The following is a 19,409-nucleotide window of genomic DNA, read 5'->3' as shown; positions in this document are numbered from 1 at the left end:
TTCTTGGGAAAAACAGAAAATGCATATTTCTGCTTAGAATTTATAAAACTTCTTTATTTTGAGGGAGAAGGGAAAAGTTTCCACAATTGTCAAGGTGGAAAGTATTCAGATAAAAGATAAATAATTTCCTAAAGTTAAGTGTTGATTGAGCTTAAAGATAAAGTTGTTGCATAGTCGTGGGGCTTTTTACTATTTTTACAACGATTCTGAGGGTTGTCATATTGAAAAAAGAAAGAAAAGGGAAAAAAAACCTGTTACCACATGCAAATGTGAAAATAGAAGACAACCCCAACCAATTGCACCACGACCGGATGGAGGAGCTCAGCTGACACAGCAAGACGAGTCTCTGTGTCTTAGGGAAGCTTGGGGTTCAGCTCCTTTTACTTCAAGAGAGCCTGAACTGTGAGTATTCTTTGATTTCAACTACATAAATAGTCCTTTATTTTAATTAAAATTTGATTATCTGAATATTAAAAGTGAAACCTGCTTCATGGTGACTAGCAACAGTTTGCTTTTAGAATCCTGAGTAAACTGCTTGAATGATACCTATGCCTGGACTTGACTTAAAACAAGGCTGTGTCTTCTTAGTTACTTCAAGTACTTTAGGACACTGGAAGTATTTAAGCATATACTATCAATATTGTCACATTGTTTATACTGTATTTTGTATATTGCCATAAAGACTTGCAGATCTACTTGAATCAATTAAAAGTTATTTTCATATGCAACAAATTTTATTTCTAACATATTATAAATGATCTATAATATTAATTTTATTAAATTATGCTGTCTCCCTATTTTCAAAGATGGTATTTTCTTTATTATATTGTTACTGTTTTATGGTAATTACCAGATCAATTAAATTTTAAGGTTGGTGTTTCAGAAGTAAATAAGGTGAATATTAGATAAAAGAAAAAGCAAAATACACTTTAGTTAATTCAACAAAAATGTTTTTTTAAATTTTTTTTTTAATTTATTTTTCCCCCAAAGCCCCAGTAGATAGTTGTGTGTTATAGCTGCACGTCCTTCTAGTTGCTGTATGTGGGACGCGGCCTCAGCATGGCCGGAGAAGCAGTGCACTTGTGCGCGCCCGGGATCCGAACCCAGGCCACCAGTAGCAGAGCACGCGCACTTAACCGCTAAGCCACGGGGCCGGCCCAACAAAAATGTTTAAAAATGGTTTTTTACAGATTGGTGGTTACCAAAGGAGAAGGGGGTGGGGGCAAGGTGAAAGGGCTAAAGGGGCACATACGTATGGTGATGGATAAAAACTAGACTAGTGGTGGTGAACATGATGCAGTCTATACAGAAACTGATATATAATAATGGATACCAATTTACACAATGTTAAAAGCCAATATGACCTCAATAAAATAATTAAAAAAAAAAGTTATAAAAAATAAAAAAAACCCATCACACACAAAAATGGTTTTTTAGACACATAGTTAAATTTATAACAAAACCGAATGTACTACTGATACTATTATTTCCAAAGTAACATGCTTTTAATTTTCATTCTGTATGCAGCAATTAATGCAATTTTTGAAGCATGGCCTGAATGATTCGGTCATTATCAAGTCAAACTACAAACAGTGAAAGGTTGCTATCATTGCCAAATAGGTACGTATTTTAACATAGCAATGTGATGTTTTACATAAACATACCTCAAACTGCATTTAAAAGCTTCTGTTCACTAGAGGCCACAGTGGCATCTGTTGGGTCCTGCCCTCTAGTACAGCAGCTCCTACATGAGCCAGTTGAAAAATATCGATAAGGGTAGGGTGGTAGTGGGTACAATGCAGCACTAACACAGGGTTGCAACCTTTAGGATTTGCCAAGTAACAACATTATAAAACCATTTACCATCTACTATCAGAAACCCATTGTGACCACTTCAATATAGCACATGAGTCACAAGTAACGTCCCCTGGGAAATTAGTCCACTATGTGAACGCAGTGGTTTGTTTCTTGTCTTCACTAGCCATTCTTAACAAATCAAATAAGTAATTTTTAAAACATCAATAAATGGCCTTTGTAATGGCCTTTTACACAATGTAAAGGAGGCAAAAATCAGCCATAAATTTAAAACGGAATCTAATCTGTTAATTTGTTAATAAATGACTGGCCACTAGCCATCTAATTCATGGTTCTAAGTGACGGCTGCTAATAAACAAATGCGTTGCTTTTGCTTTATTATCTTTCAGCTTGGAAATAAAGCAAAACCAGAAAGGTTTCTTGGCGATCTTGTCCAACTATTATTTATTTATTTTATTTGCAGATTAAAGCTGAGGCAAATGGTTTCAGGATATGTGCTTTGTGCTAACAGCTTTCTAGAAACATCTTGATGATGACTGTCAGGCCTAGAAGTAAGTTTGAAAAGATATGCTCTGGGGGATGTGCTGAACATTCTGATAAATGATTTGTGATTCTGTAAACTCTGGACTTAGTTACTTACAATTACAGACAGAGCAAACAAAAAGATTAATACCTTTTCCAAAGAAGTAAAGCTAGATGGCATAATCTCTTCTTAAAATTGCTAATATGGATAATGTTAAAGGAATCATGTCAAAATACTGCTGACAGAACTCATCATTAATAAAGAAAATGCTGATCATATGTGATTAGGAGGAGTGAGGTCTGGTGAAAAGGATCATGTGGCCTACAAGCTAGAGAGATATGAGTGCCAACTTTGAGGACTCATTTAAGAGCTGTGTGGTCATGGGTAAAGATGGTAACCTCTTGATCTTTCATTACCTCTTTTGTAATACCTACCTCACAGGACTATTATAAGGATTATGTAAATGAAATAACATAATTTGTTTAACACACTGTCTGGTACACAGCAAATGCTAAATAAATACTAGTTAATGGTTCAGCCATCTAGCTCAAGGGTTCAATTCTGACTGCACATTAGAATGCCCGAGGAGCTTTTAAAGGAAACCATTGCCTGGAGCCCATTCCAGACCAATTAAATCAGAAGATCTAGGGACTGAGATAGGCATTGATATCTTTCAAAAGACCTCAAGGGGATTCTAATATCCAGCCAGGATTGAGAGCCAGTGAGTCTCTTCCACAAAGTACCCAATTGGTAGTCTCGAAATCCCTGGCGGTAAAACCCTTACTGCCTCCCAAGATAGACTGTTTCATTCTAAAAAAGCATTTCCTTAAAAGGAGGCAACATCTGTCTCTGCAATTCTACTCACTAGTCCTTGTTCTGCTTTCTGAAGACACATATCAGAAGGTGAACTCCTTTTCTCCATGGCCTTGTGAAGCATTCACATCTTCAGGGTAAGGTGCCTATTTCCTACAAATCGCGCCTATGACATGATTGCAGCTTTTCTCCCCATTTGCTCTGTGGCCTTTTCTAAGTGTACTGCTAGGATGAAACACTGTATTCCAGGTGTGGTCCTACCAGCTTGGGATTGAACCAGATTCGTAGTAACAATCTTCACTTAAGACACTCCATATCTATGCATTCAACCAAAGAAGGGGTCAGTTTTTGTTGCAGCCACATCACACTACTGATACAGCAACTGCAGACAATTGCAACTGCATTTCTGTTAATGCAACTAAAGCCCCTCCTGTACCTGAACAGTTCATTTTAATATCCACATGTAGAACTCTAGCTACTTTTCTACTAAATTCTCTCTTTCATTCAACAATATTTATTGTGCCAAGCACTTGGTACACAGAGGCAAACAAAATAGTCTTGGTTCCTAACCCTAATGCAGTTTAAAATATAGCACAGGAAGAAAAAAACAACTTCTTACAGATGAATTTCTAAAGTCATTTCAGCTATCTCAGCTTTCAAAAATCACATCAGTTGTCACGCCTCAGGCTCCCTTTCATCAGTGGCTATGAGATGTTTCTACCCGCGCCTCTGCGAGATCCCTGTGAAACCACACAACGCGGGTCCCTCTACAGGCGCCCTTTTTCTCTTCCTGGTAATCTAGATTACATATTAGCTTCATTTTTGGCAGCCTGCCATTCTTCCTAGATTTCCCTTTCCTTTTAGAATTTTAGATCACCAGAAACATGCCTGTAAGTTTCTATAAACTTTGTGAAATCTGTCTTCCTGCAGTTGAGACACACGACAGACTAGGCTCGGTCCTCCTGCCTCCTTCCTTCCACTGTCCTGAACTCTGGAGACAGGCTTTTACCAGTGATTACATAACTTCCTCTTCACCAGCCAGTTCCTCTTCCCTGGAATCAATTTTTCCCCTTTATAAAACTTTAAATCATAATTTTAACCTCTACCAAAATGGTTTCCTCTTGATCAAATTATAGGTAGAATTTTAAGAATGGCTAAGTTCTTCCAAATATTTTTCTCTGTGTATAACACAAATCTGGAAATTAATTCCTGTAATTCAAACCCACTTTACATTGCAGCATTCAGAGTTTGAATGCACACTCCTACAAAAATGTTTACCAAGAGCAAGGTCTCTGTCTTGTTCACCTTGATTTTCCAAGCAGTACTTAGCCAGGTGTGAAGCATGTACTAAAATGAGATAAAAGGTGTTTTTTTAAAAAAAAATTTTTTTTATTAAGGTAACATTTGTTATAACATTATACCAATTTCAGGTATACATCATTATATTTCAATTTCTGTGTAGATTAAAAAGGTGTTTTTTTAAAAGCTAACTTGCACTAAGCACTTGTTATGTGCCAGGGTAAAGTTCTTCATATGCATTTTTCGCTTCTACGAACAAGAAAACTGAGACTTAGAAAAGATTAAGTTGTTTGCCCAAGGTAACAGAGTTAGTTAGGTCTGATTTTGATAACCTTGCTCTGACTGTCTTTATGTTATACCTGCTAAGAGGCTGCTGTAGAGAAACAGGGCAGTCACTAAGAAAGGCATGTGATGAGACCTCCTGGAATCCTCACCTCATGTTTTCTAGCTCTTTATGAGGGCCTCTCACACTGAGGTCTTCACAGCCGTCAATGCCCAGGAAAGGGCCCAAAACAAGTAGCAGTGCTCACACTCTCTGCTGCCACAAACAAGTGGAATTCACACACTATCTCTTAAAAGGTTCTAGCAACAGTCTCAAATTACCTAAGCCAAGGCATATTTAAACTACAGTTAATTACTTTCAAAATCTTGTACTGCACCTCCTGTTTCCCATCTATACTATCACTCTGTGCTCTATGCTTCTAGGTCAGGAGACTGCCTGACCTGACTTGGTTTTGTTTGGCTACTTTGCTCTCCTGTGCAGTGCCTATTGAGGCAGGCAGGTGCTGTGCTCTCTTGGTCTGTTATGTTAATTGCATGCCTCTATAGGCAAATGATTTTAGTACCTCCAACTTGGTCTTAAGTTGAAAAGGAAGAAATTTAGGACCTTTTCCTCTGTTCCCACCATGGAATGAGAGACTGCCACAGTTTATCCGTCACATGCCATGTGGCAATACATGTCAAAATGAATGAACGCCACATATGAGGGAAGGAGTCAAGGCAGGAAGCTGGGCAGGGGCCAGCAGTGGGCCTAGCCCACTCGTGGCTATAACTACCTTTAGGGAAATTGACGCTCATCTTCGAAAAATATGAGCTGTCATTTCAACTCCATCTCTATTCCCATAGCAACTTCCCTAAGAAAAGATGATTTCATAGTTCAGTTAGTTATTTTAATATAATAAATGAAACAAACCTTGAATATTTACCACAGCCACAGGAAAGATTAGAGCAGGACACTCCATAAGATTCTACTATATTTGCTGCTTGTTTTCTTTTTTTTTTTTTTTTTTTTTTAAGATTTTATTTATTTATTTTTCCCCCCAAAGCCCCAGCAGATAGTTGTATGTCATAGCTGCACAACCTTCTAGTTGCTGTATGTGGGACGCGGCCCCAACATGGCCGGAGAGGCAGTGCGTCGGTGCGCGCCCGGGACCCGAACCCGGGCCGCCAGCAGCAGAGTGCGCGCTCTTAACCGCTAAGCCACGGGGCCGGCCCCTGCTGCTTGTTTTCTGATACTATAATGCGGCTACATATATAGTGTAGGTACCCAAATGGTCCAAAGTAGGATAAAAGTAAAGTTTCTCACAATATCTGAAAATAAATCATTGTTTACGCTTTGAATGAAAGTAACTGTTATTAAAATAGCAAATGACTCAATGTTTGGCATTCTGTTGTAGGAAAAATCTGAAGACACAAAAGCTACACACGAGGAACATGTCATCTAGCATCCTCACTTTTTGATCCCTACAGAAGAATGAGAAGTCACACTGTAACAATGACGACTGCTTCGGTCAGCAGCTGGCCTTGCTCCTCCCAGGGAGTGTACTTTATTACTAATCACAGCATCCAACTGCCACACAACTTCTCAGGAACATCAAATTCTACTGCCTGTTCCATGGATGAAAAATTACTTTCTAGTGTGTTAATAACATTCTACTCTGTTATTTTCATCATGGGACTGGTTGGAAATATAATTGCCCTCTATGTATTTCTGGGTATCCACCGCAAAAGAAATTCTATTCAGATTTACCTACTTAATGTAGCCATTGCAGACCTCTTACTTATCTTCTGCCTTCCTTTCCGAATAATGTATCACATTAACCAAAACAAGTGGACGCTAGGTGTGGTTCTTTGCAAGGTTGTGGGAACACTATTTTATATGAACATGTACATTAGCATTATTTTGCTTGGATTCATCAGTTTGGATCGCTACATAAAAATTAATCGGTCTATACAACAACGGAAGGCAATAACAACTAAACAAAGTATTTATGTTTGCTGTATAGTATGGATAGTTGCTCTTGCTGGATTTTTAACTATGATTATTTCAACCCTTAAGAAAGGAGGTCATAATTCCACAGTGTGTTTCCATTATAGAGATAAGCACAATGCAAAAGGAGAAGCAATTTTTAACTTCATTCTTGTGGTAATGTTCTGGCTAATTTTCCTATTAATAATCCTTTCATATATTAAGATTGGCAAGAATCTATTGAGGATTTCTAAAAGGAGGTCAAAATTTCCTAATTCTGGTAAATATGCTACTACAGCCCGGAATTCCTTTATTGTATTAATCATTTTTACTATATGTTTTGTTCCCTATCATGCCTTCCGATTTGTCTATATTTCTTCACAGCTAAATGTGTCGTCTTGCTATTGGAAGGAAATTGTTCACAATACCAATGAGATCATGCTGGTTTTCTCATCTTTCAATAGCTGCTTAGATCCAGTCATGTATTTCCTAATGTCCAGTAACATCCGCAAAATAATGTGCCAGCTTCTTTCTAGACGATTTCAAGGGGAAGCGAGCAGGAGTGAAAGCACTTCAGAATTTAAACCAGGATACTCCCTGCATGATACATCTGCTGCAACTAAAATTCAGGCTACTTCTTAAAGCATTTGAGGTAAATATATTAAAAAGAATGATAAAATACAGCCTCTTAATTCCTTGGAGAACTAAAAATTATGAAACAAAGTTCTAGCACTTACAAAGCTCAGATCTTCTCAAAGCTCTTTTCTTATTTGTCATATTTCTTTTGCTTAATTGTAAAATATTTCAAGGGAAAAAAAGCTTAGACTCATCACTAGATTTTAAATCTGTATGTAAAATCTTTTCAAAATATATTGTTAAGCTAACAACTTTGACATAGATTATAAAGTTAAGTGAAATTTATGGCTTTAACGACAGAATAATTAAAGAAAATGTCATAGTTTCTCAAGTCACTAAAGTAGTTATTCAAAATCAAGTTATTTAAAATCGAGAATACTAATTTCAAGTGTGTTTAAAAGTAAGTTAAATGATTTGAGGACGACTTAAAATGTTAGAAAATATATGTTCGTTGTCATTTAAAAAGCCTGTATGATTTGCCACTGTATTCATTTACGCCTAAACCTCTATAACAGATGGAACGACAATAAAATTCTAATAAAAAATGAAATCACCTATTATCTATCACTGTTTAGATAAAACGGAAAGAATTTAAACACTTTACAGTAAAATCAAATAACAGATGAGCTAAGAATTCAATAGTCTGGCAACAGTACTTAAAACTGCACCTTGGGGCCAGCCCAGTGGTGTAGCGGTTAAGTTTGTGCGCTCCGCTTTGGCAGCCCGGGGTTCACAGGTTCGGATCCCAGGCACGGACTGACGCACCGCTGTCAAGCCATGCTGTGGTGGCATCCCATATAAAGTAGAGGAAGATGGGCATGGATGTTAGCCCAGGGCCAATCTTCCTCACACACACACAAAAAAAACCTGCACCTTATTTAAAACAGATTTATAAATGATTCAGCCATCTTGGACCACACTTTGATAGAGTAAAATTGAAGATGGGCACACCCTGTGATCCAACAAGTCCTCTACTAGGTGCACATCCTAACAGAACCACTCAAACAGATATATAAGAAAACATATTTAATGATGCTCAGTGAAGTACTGTTCATAACACTACAAAAAAATTGCAAAAGGGTATGTAGCATATAAAATCATTCACGTAAAAACAAAACATAAAACAATACCATATTCTTTATGGATCTATATATATGTAATAAAAATACAAAGCATGTATGGTAATATACACAACATAATGCCAACTTCAAGTTAATGGTCACATCTGGAGAAATTCGAAGCAAACATGGCAAAATATCATGTCTGTTAAACTTGTGTGATTATTTTTGGTATATTTTTGAGTGTTTGAAATATTACACAACAATAAAGAAACCCTGTACATTAGAAGTAAAAGGAACAAATTCTGAAATTTTCATGTATGTCCAAAAATGACTGGAGAATAAGCTCTAAGACAAAGGGCTCTTATTCATCACTGACTCCCTGGAACTTAGTGCATTGCCTGGCACATAGGAGATCAATTCAATATTTGTTGAATAATTGAATGAATGGATGAATGAAACGGGGTGGGGGGGGGCTTAACAGAATTGAAAAAGTGGGTATATTTCTTTTTTTCCTTAGTCAATGTACCTGGATATAGCTGCATAGAATATCATATAATTATAATCAGGAGCTGTCATTAAGGGAACCATTCTCAAAAGTTTGGCCAGCATTTGTTCAGTTCTTTGGTCATACAGAGGATCAGAATGCCGTTGACTGAATATGTAAAAGCCTCTTATGACAACTCTTATGACAAACTCCAAGGTGCCATTCATAAGTTTCCGTCACAGAGTATGAGAATTTTTTATAGTCAAAATACTTCAAACTTCAGGTAGGCCACTGGCTGGGAAAATCAATATTAAAGAGTATGAAGAATTTTGCTAGGGCTGAATTTATTTTAATGAGATTTGGCTTATATACAATTAGTGCTCAGTTAGCCGTACTTCAATAAATGCACACAATTGGTTCAGTAAAGAATAGGTCCAAAGCAGAATTATATCTAAAAAACAAGAAACACTTGAAAGTAAAAACTGAAATTTGCAGAAAAATTAGAGGCTTAGAAAAAGCAATAAAATTTATATTACTTTGCTCTGACAATGTTAACAAATACCACTTAACTGAAATTCAGCATTTATTTGTATGATTTTAAAATATGACAATATTGATTTTCCCTAACGTTCCCAAAACTAAAAACTTTTTTACATTACTAGTAAACATTTTATATCCCTACATGTCTCTATTGTAAATAAACATACAGTTTGAATTGTTAAATTACATTATTATTACTAGTTTTACGGAACATTAAAAGAAACATAAATTGGGGGCTGGCCTGGTGGCACAGCGGTTAAGTGTGCATGTTCCACTTCTATGGCCTGGGGTTCGCAGGTTCGGATCCTGGGCGCACACTGACGCACTGCTTGTTAAGCCATGCTGCAGCGGCGTCCCATATAAAATAGAGGAAGATGGGCACGGATGTTAGCCCAGGGCCAATCTTCCTCAAGCAAAAAGGGGAGGATTGGCATCGGATGTTAGCTCAGGGCCAGTCCTCCTCACACACACACACACAAAAAACATAAATAGACTCACAGTTCTAGAAACTGTCTCATTATTTATATTAAATGAGATGATCCCTATATAGCCCTGCACAATGGCAGTCGTAAAAAAATAAGAAAAGTACACCAAGTTAATTCTTGCTATAATATTTGTGATAAAATAAATTTTGATAAAAGTCAACCTGTCCTAACGGATTTTGTTTACGGATAGAAGCTTCACTAATAACATACCTTAGGGTAACCTGAATCCTAACAATATTTAAGGCTATTTACTATATATAATTTTTTATTTCTTACTGAGCATTAGCATATGCAAGCAGGAAACACTGTCCCTACCTCCCCCAACCCAATGTTTAGTTCTGGAAGCATATAGAAAAGGAAATTCAGAAGTATGTACACATCCTCACCTTGCAAAAGATTCAGAACAAGTTTCTAAATAGCATCTCACATATGCAAAACCAAACAAGGGCAAAATTAACTGCCTGACTGCCAGGGTGAGACCTAAATGCTGAGTACTGCTGTTAGTTTTGGAAAAGTATTCTATGCAGAGCCAGGTTTGATGGTGGTTGAATTTCTAAGATCAGGTCAATAGAAAAAGAAAATCCTGTTCTAGTACAGAAGGCTTTGTTTTCAACTACTTTTTAAAATGGATTCTTCAGTCCTGCTGATATAAAAGTAGAACTAAGATAATTACAACTATTTGAAGCAAAGCCTTACTGAAAGTTATCCACAAGAGAAAAACAGCATGAAATAGAATTCTCTCAACAGGCAACCCGGATTTTGCAGAAACATGTTAATGGGCTAATTATTTTTTAGTCTTTTGAAACATGAATGGAAACTTATTTTACCAGAGATTAAAATATATTCATATCCTTCAATAAGGAGAATACTGTGGAGCAGATGCAAGGATAAACTTATCGCTGGAATAGAATACACATCGCTAAGCTGACCCTCGATGATATACGAGAAGATTATATGACAAATTAACAGCTCTCAAAAGGGTAGGAGCAGGAACAAATCAGAGGGAAACCTAAGATTGTTAGTCATGATGTGCTAGAATCTTGCAAAGTTGGGTCAAGTGAATTTTTAGAAAGTTTCCTGAGTGACTCTGATATACTTTCCTCCCTCAGAGAGAATCACTACAAATAAAGGAGACATCACAAAAGCACTGGGGAAGGAAGGGATGGATTAAGAAACAGTGCTGTGCTTATTTAAAATAAAAAGCCAATTTATAGCCTCACCTTGTATCATACCACAAAAAATTATAAGTGGATCAAAGAGTTAAATGAAACCATTAAAAGATTTAAAAATATGTGACTACTAACTTATCAGTGAATAGGAAAGAACTTTCTATTAATAAAGCAATAGAAATAATCATAGGGAAAAAGGCATAGATTTGACTTTAAAAAGTAGATTCTTTTTTGTCAAAAACCATAAAGAAAAGTAAAAGCAAAAGCACAAAGTGGGAAAAATATTCACAACAGATATGACATTTACCGGAGAGCCTTTTATGTCAGGCACCAACAGACACCATAACTTGCAAAGAAACTTGTATTTTTGATCAGAAGAAAGCATTTGAAACTCAGAATATAATCTGAATTATGTCAACTCAGATGAGATAGAAACTAAGGGACACTTTCACGCTGGATGATGCAGTGTCTTTTTTTCATTGCTCCACAGCCCAGGTGAGAAGATGTGTCTACAACTGGTTGTGGTAGTGCCTCCGTTCAGTCTGGTTCTCAGACGAAGATGTGGAGGGCAGGCTGGGTGGTGAAAACAATAGACTTAGAGCTGGAAAGGAAGTGCTAGGTTTCTCCTAAACTTCTACTTTGCCTCTTATTTCCTCCCTTCAAGTTCACATGCAAGGGAATGGGAAGCAAAGTAAAATATATTTATGTGCCCTTTACTGTGCTAGGTGCTTGACAAGCACTATCATCATTTAATCTTTAGTGCAGCGATGTAAGTATAAACTGCATTTTACATATGGGGGGTTGCAAGTTGGTAGACTTTTATTGCATAGACATTATCTCTGCTAAGTCAATGCTTTTTTCATTTTCATTTCATTCTGCCCAAGCACAATGGTAATTACTGAGATGTCTTTTGTTTTAAAAAAAACCATAAATTGTCATTAATATGTATTTAGGGCAAAATATTCTGCTTATCACTCATCAAAATTGTGTGATGCCAAAAAACCAAAATCTTCAAGACTAGTTTTCTAGCTATTGCACATTTGCACACTCTGTGAAAGCTCTGCCTGAAACACGGATGATAATCCAGTACAAAAGCATACAGGTAGAACACAAGAAAAAAAAAGGAAATCAAATTGTAGTGTCTCACCCTTATTAATTTTGCTTCTGGCCCAGGAAATGCATAAAGAACCATCATAAGATGAACTTGGGAAAAAGTTTCTAATTATGGTTTGGATACAGGCATTGATGACACATAGAATCTCTTTTTGCTTTAGTAAGCCATGCAAGTTATTTCAGGAGCAACAGTTAACTGTTATGGTTATACTCTGGTTTGGTAATTCCACATATAATCTTTTTTAAGTTATAAAACATTTCAAACATGCAAAAAAGGGAAAACACAACATAACAGGTAACTAAGCACCCATCACCCTAACTGGACAGATGTTAATGTTTCAGCCCTATTTGCTTAAAACTTCTCTTGTACCCATATGTAATCCAGAAAGTTAGATGTACTCAAGCTCATCCCGAGGTAAGCCTCTTTCCTGAAGTTAGTGTATACCATTCTGATATATATTTTTATACTTTTATAACATATGTATGCCTAACAATATGTATTAGCTTTTGTTTTTAAAATGTACACAAATAGTGTCTTACTGTTACCTCACTTATGTAACTTTTTTCACTCAAATTATGTTGATACATGTAGGTCTCATTCATTCACTTTCACTGATGCGCAGTGTTGCATCGTGTGAACAAACAACAGTTCAATTCTCCATTTCCTCTAACAATGGGCCCTTAGGTGGTTTCCACTTTTTCACTATTAGAAATCATGCTCAAGTGAAGTCTCTTGTATACTTGGTGCACATGTGCAAAATTTCTCTATTGTTGACACTTAGAAGTAGAAATGCTTGGTTCTAAGGGTACGCACATCTTCAGTTTATCTCAGTTGTGACAAATTGCTCTCCAAAGTGATTTTACCAATTTATACACCTATCGCACCACTAGTAACATATGAGTTTCTGTTTACCCACATCCTCACCAATACTTGCTACTATCAGATTTACTAACATTTGCCAATTTGGTAGGTATGAAATGGCATCTCCCCGTGGTTTTAATTTGCACTTCCATGATTACAAGTGAAATGGAGCATCATCTCATGTTTTTTTGCCCATTCAGGTTTCTTCTTGGATCAATGGCCTGTTCATATCTACACTTCTCCCCCTTTCTCCCTTAATGAGTTGCTTATCTTTTATTCTTTTCTTTCTTTCTTTTCTCCTTCAAATTATTTAAGTAATTCTTTATATATTCTGGATACTAATCTTTTGGTTTTCATATGTGTTTCTATATGGTTTCATATAGAAGTCAAATAACTTCTACCAGTATGACTTGTCTTTTACTTTGCTTATGGTTTCTTTTGCCAAACACTATAAGCAAAGTAAGATATTCTCTAATCAATAAATCTAGATAAACCCTGGCCCTTTGACATACACCCCTCAAGGACCAAGCTAAAGAATTTGCAGATGAAATTATCTTATAATTAGACAGCTTGGCATTTCAGCCATAAATAGTACATAGGGGTCCAAATGAGGTGTTCCCTGAGAACACAGAAATAGAAACGTTTTCTGAGACTTAAATTACAAAATTCAAACATCTGAGTACAGATATGCAAAGGATCTTAAAGCATAGAAAGTCTCCTAGACCAAGAGCTGACCTGTAAAGTATATTAACATATTTAAAGGAAGAATTGGCCATTCACTAGGAGGTAACTGAGGGAAAATTAGAAAAAAAAAGGGTGAGGGGAGACTAAAAAGATGTTGGTATTGCCCATCCAACGCAGTCCAGGGGAAGAGTCTTGACCAATGGACCAGGAGTATTATCATCCCATTGGGAAGTCCATGGCAAGCATTATGGTGGGGCTGGATCCAACAGGTCTTCTTAGCCCAATGACATTAAACATTATTAAATAATGAACTGAGACGCAGCATAACAGACAGGCAGACAGGTTATAAGGGTGTCTGTTGCAGCCAGATTGCCTGAGCTCAATTTCTGGCTCTACCACTTGGACAAGTTCTCTTTCCTCTCCCGAGAAAACAAGAATAAAAGGAGTACCTAACTCATAGTGTTGTTATGAGAACTGAGTTAATAAATGTACCTGGCCAGTAGGAAACATCCAATATATGTTATCCAAATACCCAAATGCCAAGGGAAAGGCAGGGGAAATACATAACATGGAATGGCCAGAAGCTGAAGGTAAACTTCAGAACTAGGAAGATATACAGTGGAAGCTGACCTGGCTCAAATGAGGTAGGGGGAAGTAACTCAAGTCAACCTTTGGTAATTTAACTTGATCTTGCATTAATAACAGCAATGTCCAGGACAGAAGCGGTAAGAGACCCATTCTATTTTGTGCTAGTCAGAACCATACTCTGAAACCTGAGCAAGTAGAAGAGGAAAGTGAAGGCACCTTGCAGGATGTCAGAAGAAGGACCATTGAAAGAATGGGATTATTTAGTCTTAAAGTAGAAGATTAAGGAAATACATTAATCTTTCCTTGGATTAATCTTTCCTTGGATTTATCTTTCCTTGGTGGGGGGGGGGTCATGGGGGGGGCGGTCTCAGAGATCAGCAGAAAGAGGACCAGTGAAGGATGAGAGTTGCAAGCAGTATGTTTCACCAGATTGTAAGAGAGGGTTTTCTAATAATTACAGATCTCAGATGGAATAGAAAGCCAGTGAGTTATTTGCTAATAGAACTATTTGAATATAGTATGGACCTCCAGCAGGCTGGGAAAGCAGCAAAGCATTTCAAGCATTTAATAAAGTTTGGATTAGATGTTCTTTAGATCCCTTTAATAGAAGTTTTGGGTTTTACAGAACGTTCAATGCCTTAATAATGAGTGGAAACCAGAGGCCACCTGCCATCATGTTATGCCATCATGTTTTGCTGATACAGCAATCCCCTCAGGGCTACTCAGATGAGTGCAGTTCGGGGGAAGAAGGCTGCTTGCTGCACGGTCAATGGTCCCCAAGCAGTTTCCTTGAATCTTCTTTTGTAGTGAATTTGTCCAGCATCCCTCACTCAGCAAATAGTAGGTATTCATTAATGTTTATTGCTAGAGAGATTGTTTAAACTATGTCTAAAATAAGTGGATGGATTCTGGGAGCTTTGTGACAATTATGTTAGGTGCTGAGGTTTCTTTGCTTTCTTACTGACCCTTGGCTTTGTTCTGTGCAATCAGAGTGGCTGAACAGGTCACCACATTACATTCTGAAATGGGGACAAGGCACTTTTTCTGTAAACCTGGCTCAGTAGTTATGAACTCAGGTGCGAATGGTAATCACTCCAATGTGTTGTATTTTCAAATTTTATCCAAACTTATCCAAATTTTATGGCAAACTTCTGGACCAAAAAATCTTAATGCCTTCCATTAATACTGCTGGTAATGCTGTTATAGGCCCTTTCCTGTTATAGACATTTCCTTTTTACATTTCCTGCCTCTTCTGGTGTTCTATTACTTACGAAGACTTTCTAGTACCCTCAATACCCCCACCTCTGCTTTTTTCCTTTCCTGTACTCAGCAGCACCTCTTTCTCTTCCCCAATTCAGTTTTGTCTTTGTTTTCCTACTTTCTCTTTTAATTGTCTTTCTCACAATTTAGTGCCCTCTTCTCTTACGTGTCCCCTGATCTGTCAGAAGCCGAAAAGCTTCATATTTGTGTGGAAATTCAGTTCGTATTCAAAAGAAAAATACTGTTTCCTCTATATTAAAAACAACTTTCAGCTGGTTGCAAAGGGAACTGATGAGGTTTGCATGCATGTTCATATTCAGTTCCCCTTTGTGGCCAGTGAGACTTGAAAAACACTGGAACACACAGGGTCAGCTCTTGTGGGGACTGATTATAGAGTTCCAAATATATGTGGCAAGTAGTGAGAGGAGTCAGCTAAGTAAGTAAATGCAAGTCTCATGCTCTGATAGTTTGCATTTGGGATCCTGCAAATAATGAAATCTTGAGTATTGAGTATAACCTAGCATGGTAAGGGGAAAAGCTACCAAAGGGGCAAACTAGACTTATTGTCTTTCTACATCCTTCTAGTTTCTAGTATTGGAGATGTCAATGAATTTATCCAGCTCTCAGGAGCAAACTAGCAGAAACAGACTTTTCTACTAGTTTTACTGAATAAAAGCTAGATGAATATCCTGAAAATAGAAAAGAAAGGGAGAGGCTATTTACAGAGGATAAAAGTACAAAGGAAACAGCATGGATTTATAATACTCCTAATACAAAAAATAATCAAAATGACAGCTCCAAGACCAAAGTAGGATACAGTGGGCATCCTTTTGCAAAGTAAACTTAGCCTTTCTTTTTAGAATATTACCCAAGAAACAATGGACTCTGAAGTACACATACTATACTAACTCCCAAGGAAATAGCCAATGCACTGTACTTTGAGAAAAAAATGCAAAAATCTAGTTAGAACATTACAATTGCAAGTACATTAAAAGAAATGTGGTAGACTAAAAATGGCACATTAAAATTCTCTGCAACTCCTCCTATCCAGAGATGGAGTCTTTGCCCACCTCTCAAATCTGGGCAAGTACTGTGACTTGCTTTGACAAATAAAATGTGATGGATTGTAAAACATCTGAGCAAGACCTTAAGAGGCCTTGCAGTTTCCAGTTTTGCCCTCTTGGAACCCGGAGACCATCATGGTGTAAATAAACCCAGGGTGAAACATCACATGGAAAGAGATGCTCAGCCTGCACAACCATCCCAGCCGAGGCTCAAGACATGTGAGTGAGGCCATCTTGGACCATCTAGCCTCAGCTGAGCTTCCTGATGACTAAGAAGCTGTATAAATGATCCCGGGTGAGACTGATAGAACTGCTCAGCTGAGCCTAGAACAAATTCCAGAATTGAGAGTGAACAAATGGTTGTTGTCATAAGCCACCAAGTCTGGGGGTGTTTTGGTACCCAGCAATAGATAAATGATGCATATGAAATATCAATAAAAGTACGTGTACCATTAATTTCTAAAAAAGTGACAACGAATACAGTAATTTTGTTAAAAAAGACAATGCCTCGAATTATTTTACTTGAAAGCTGTGTGTGTGTGCTAGTGTGTGCACACATGCAAAAGAGAAGGAGCGACATCTATTTTCCACATCACTGCAGGATGGGGAGTGGCAGGGTTATTGAAGATTTACTAACAAACCATGTGTTCTCAGAGATAAAAACAAGCATATCCTCCCCGTGATAGAGATAGCTGAATAATGAGGCAACCGGTTAGGGGGTCTCTTAAGATGAAGGGATCTGCATCGTTTGTGAAGGTGACAGGAGGAAATGGCTACAGTGGAGGATAAATGTGACTTCTCCTATACTTTCTTCACTAGGTGAAATATACTTTAAATTACATTTATTAATAGACAGGACGTGTTGTTTTCATGACAAGCCTTTTAGTATTACTTGACTTTTTTTTTTTTGTGAGGAAGATCAACCCTGAGCTAACATCCATGCCAATCCTCCTCTTTTTTTTGCTGAGGAAGACCGGCCCTGAGCTAACATCTATTGCCAATCCTCCTCCTTTTTTTTTTCCCCTTTTTCTCCCCAAAGCCCCAGCAGATAGTTGTATGTCATAGTTGTACATCCTTCTAGTTGCTGTATGTGGGACGCCGCCTCAGCATGGCCGGACAAGCGGTGTGTTGCTGCGCGCCAGGGATCCGAACCCGGGCCGCCAGTAGCAGAGTGCGCGCACTTAACTGCTAAGCCACGGGGCCAGCCCCAGTATTACTTGACTTTTAAAACTACATCCATGAATTGCTATGATTAAAAAAAAAAAGTTAAAGAAAAACTAAAAGATATGATAAAAACTTTCACATACTAAAATGTCAGATTTTCTTTTTACCACTAGGATAATTGTAGTTGTGAATGTTTTACAAAGGCGACTCTTGTGATAATCACTAGCACGAAACAAAACAAAAAAATCCCCAAAGGACATATCCTATTAAAGGCAGATGAGTGGCACTAGGTTTTCATCTTAAGAAGTTTAACACATTTAAAGTGTTTTTCAGCTACTAAAATAAAGAAGTTTATCATTTTGTTAGGGCTTAAAAAAACTAAACTTTCAAACTGTTTTAAGTTTCTAGATGGAAAATAGTGCAAAGCGGGCAGCTTATGCTTCAGCTTTTAATAGCAAAAAGGGTTTAACTAGGGCTGGTAATACATTGCCCTCTGCTGGCCAAAGCATTGCCAAAGAAATGAGTCTCTTAGAGACCTTTTCTGTGTTAAAATTTAACTGTGGTCTCTTCTTTCCAATTTTCTCTACTAGATATTTGCGCCGATATGGAACTCCAGAAAATTTATGTTTCCTGGATTCAATATATTATTTGTAGGTTTATTAAAACAATACATTTTATGCTGGTTTTTGGTGGAGGAAAGAAAAGAAGAGATAATATGGCAGTATTAGAGACTATGCCCCATATAGTGCAATTTGAGAAATATCTAAAACACCAAGACTTATTTAGAGTGATGCCTTAAAATGACTACTTCAAGTCTAATATATATCCATCCACCAAAAGATCACCAAGATTCAACCACCAATACAAGAACTGATTTAGGCAAGGATCATCAATGAATGCTAAAATCCACTGGATGAAAGGGAAACAATATATTCATAGAGTATCAAAATATGACCCTCAGACTACTTATCAATTACAAAGGGGAAAAGGTACCTTTATAATGGAGAATTGGCAGGAGCTAATAAATTTCCAGATTGAAAACTGGAAATAGGTACATAAGTGAGATGCATTTTTGGTCACTGGAATACTCGGTCATCTTATCCAAAACAATAAACCAGATTCTGGTAGCAGCTAAGAATATAGGCTCTGAATTCACACTACCTGGGTTTGAATCTAGGCCCTACAATATACCAGTTATATTACCATCGGTAAGTTATTTATCCTCTATGGACCTAAATCTCCTCATCTAGAAAATGAGAGTAATAATAGTATCTATCTCAGAGATATTTTAAAAATTAAATGAATGAATATATATATATGTAAAAGCACTTCAGTGGCTGTAATTTATTATTATTATACATTTTCTAAAAGCGGTTCTCAGGAAAGCTTGTTACTTCAATACTTGGCGTTCTTAAGAAGAGAAAATAGGGCCGGCCCCGTGGCTTAGCGGTTAAGTGCGTGCACTCTGCTGCTGGCGGCCTGGGTTCAGATCCCGGGCGCGCACCGACGCACCGCTTCTCCAGCCATGCTAAGGCTGCGTCCCACATACAGCAACTAGAAGGATGTGCAACTATGACATACAACCATCTACTGGGGCTTTG

The 19,409-nt window shown here is 37.4% G+C and overlaps 2 protein-coding genes across 11 annotated transcripts in view; one reads left to right on the top strand and one right to left on the bottom strand.

The window, feature by feature from the left end:
* CASK (calcium/calmodulin dependent serine protein kinase) overlaps window positions 1-19,409 on the bottom strand; it is a 417,632-nt gene that overhangs the window by 152,107 nt on the left and 246,116 nt on the right. The window lies entirely within an intron of this gene.
* GPR34 (G protein-coupled receptor 34) lies at window positions 1,535-7,412 on the top strand. The gene is made up of 2 exons (XM_004435021.3): window positions 1,535-1,620; window positions 6,200-7,412. Exons 1-2 carry the CDS (start codon window positions 1,559-1,561, stop codon window positions 7,338-7,340), a joined length of 1,203 nt encoding a protein of 400 aa, XP_004435078.1. The 5' UTR covers window positions 1,535-1,558; the 3' UTR covers window positions 7,341-7,412.

This window comes from Ceratotherium simum, chromosome X (genome assembly GCF_057802395.1).
Source record: "Ceratotherium simum simum isolate JZ-2026a chromosome X, ASM5780239v1, whole genome shotgun sequence".
NCBI classification, from domain to species: Eukaryota; Metazoa; Chordata; class Mammalia; order Perissodactyla; family Rhinocerotidae; genus Ceratotherium; species Ceratotherium simum.
Note: the sequence above shows the minus strand (reverse complement) of the source record. Positions and strands in the feature narration are given on the sequence as shown.

Bases quoted from the DNA above. Each gene is read 5' to 3' on its own strand.
- GPR34 (XM_004435021.3), top strand. From the start codon at position 1,559: ATGATTCGGTCATTATCAAGTCAAACTACAAACAGTGAAAGGTTGCTA. The intron at 1,621-6,199 runs GTACGTATTTTA...TGATCCCTACAG, and splicing joins TTGCTATCATTGCCAAATAG to AAGAATGAGAAGTCACACTG.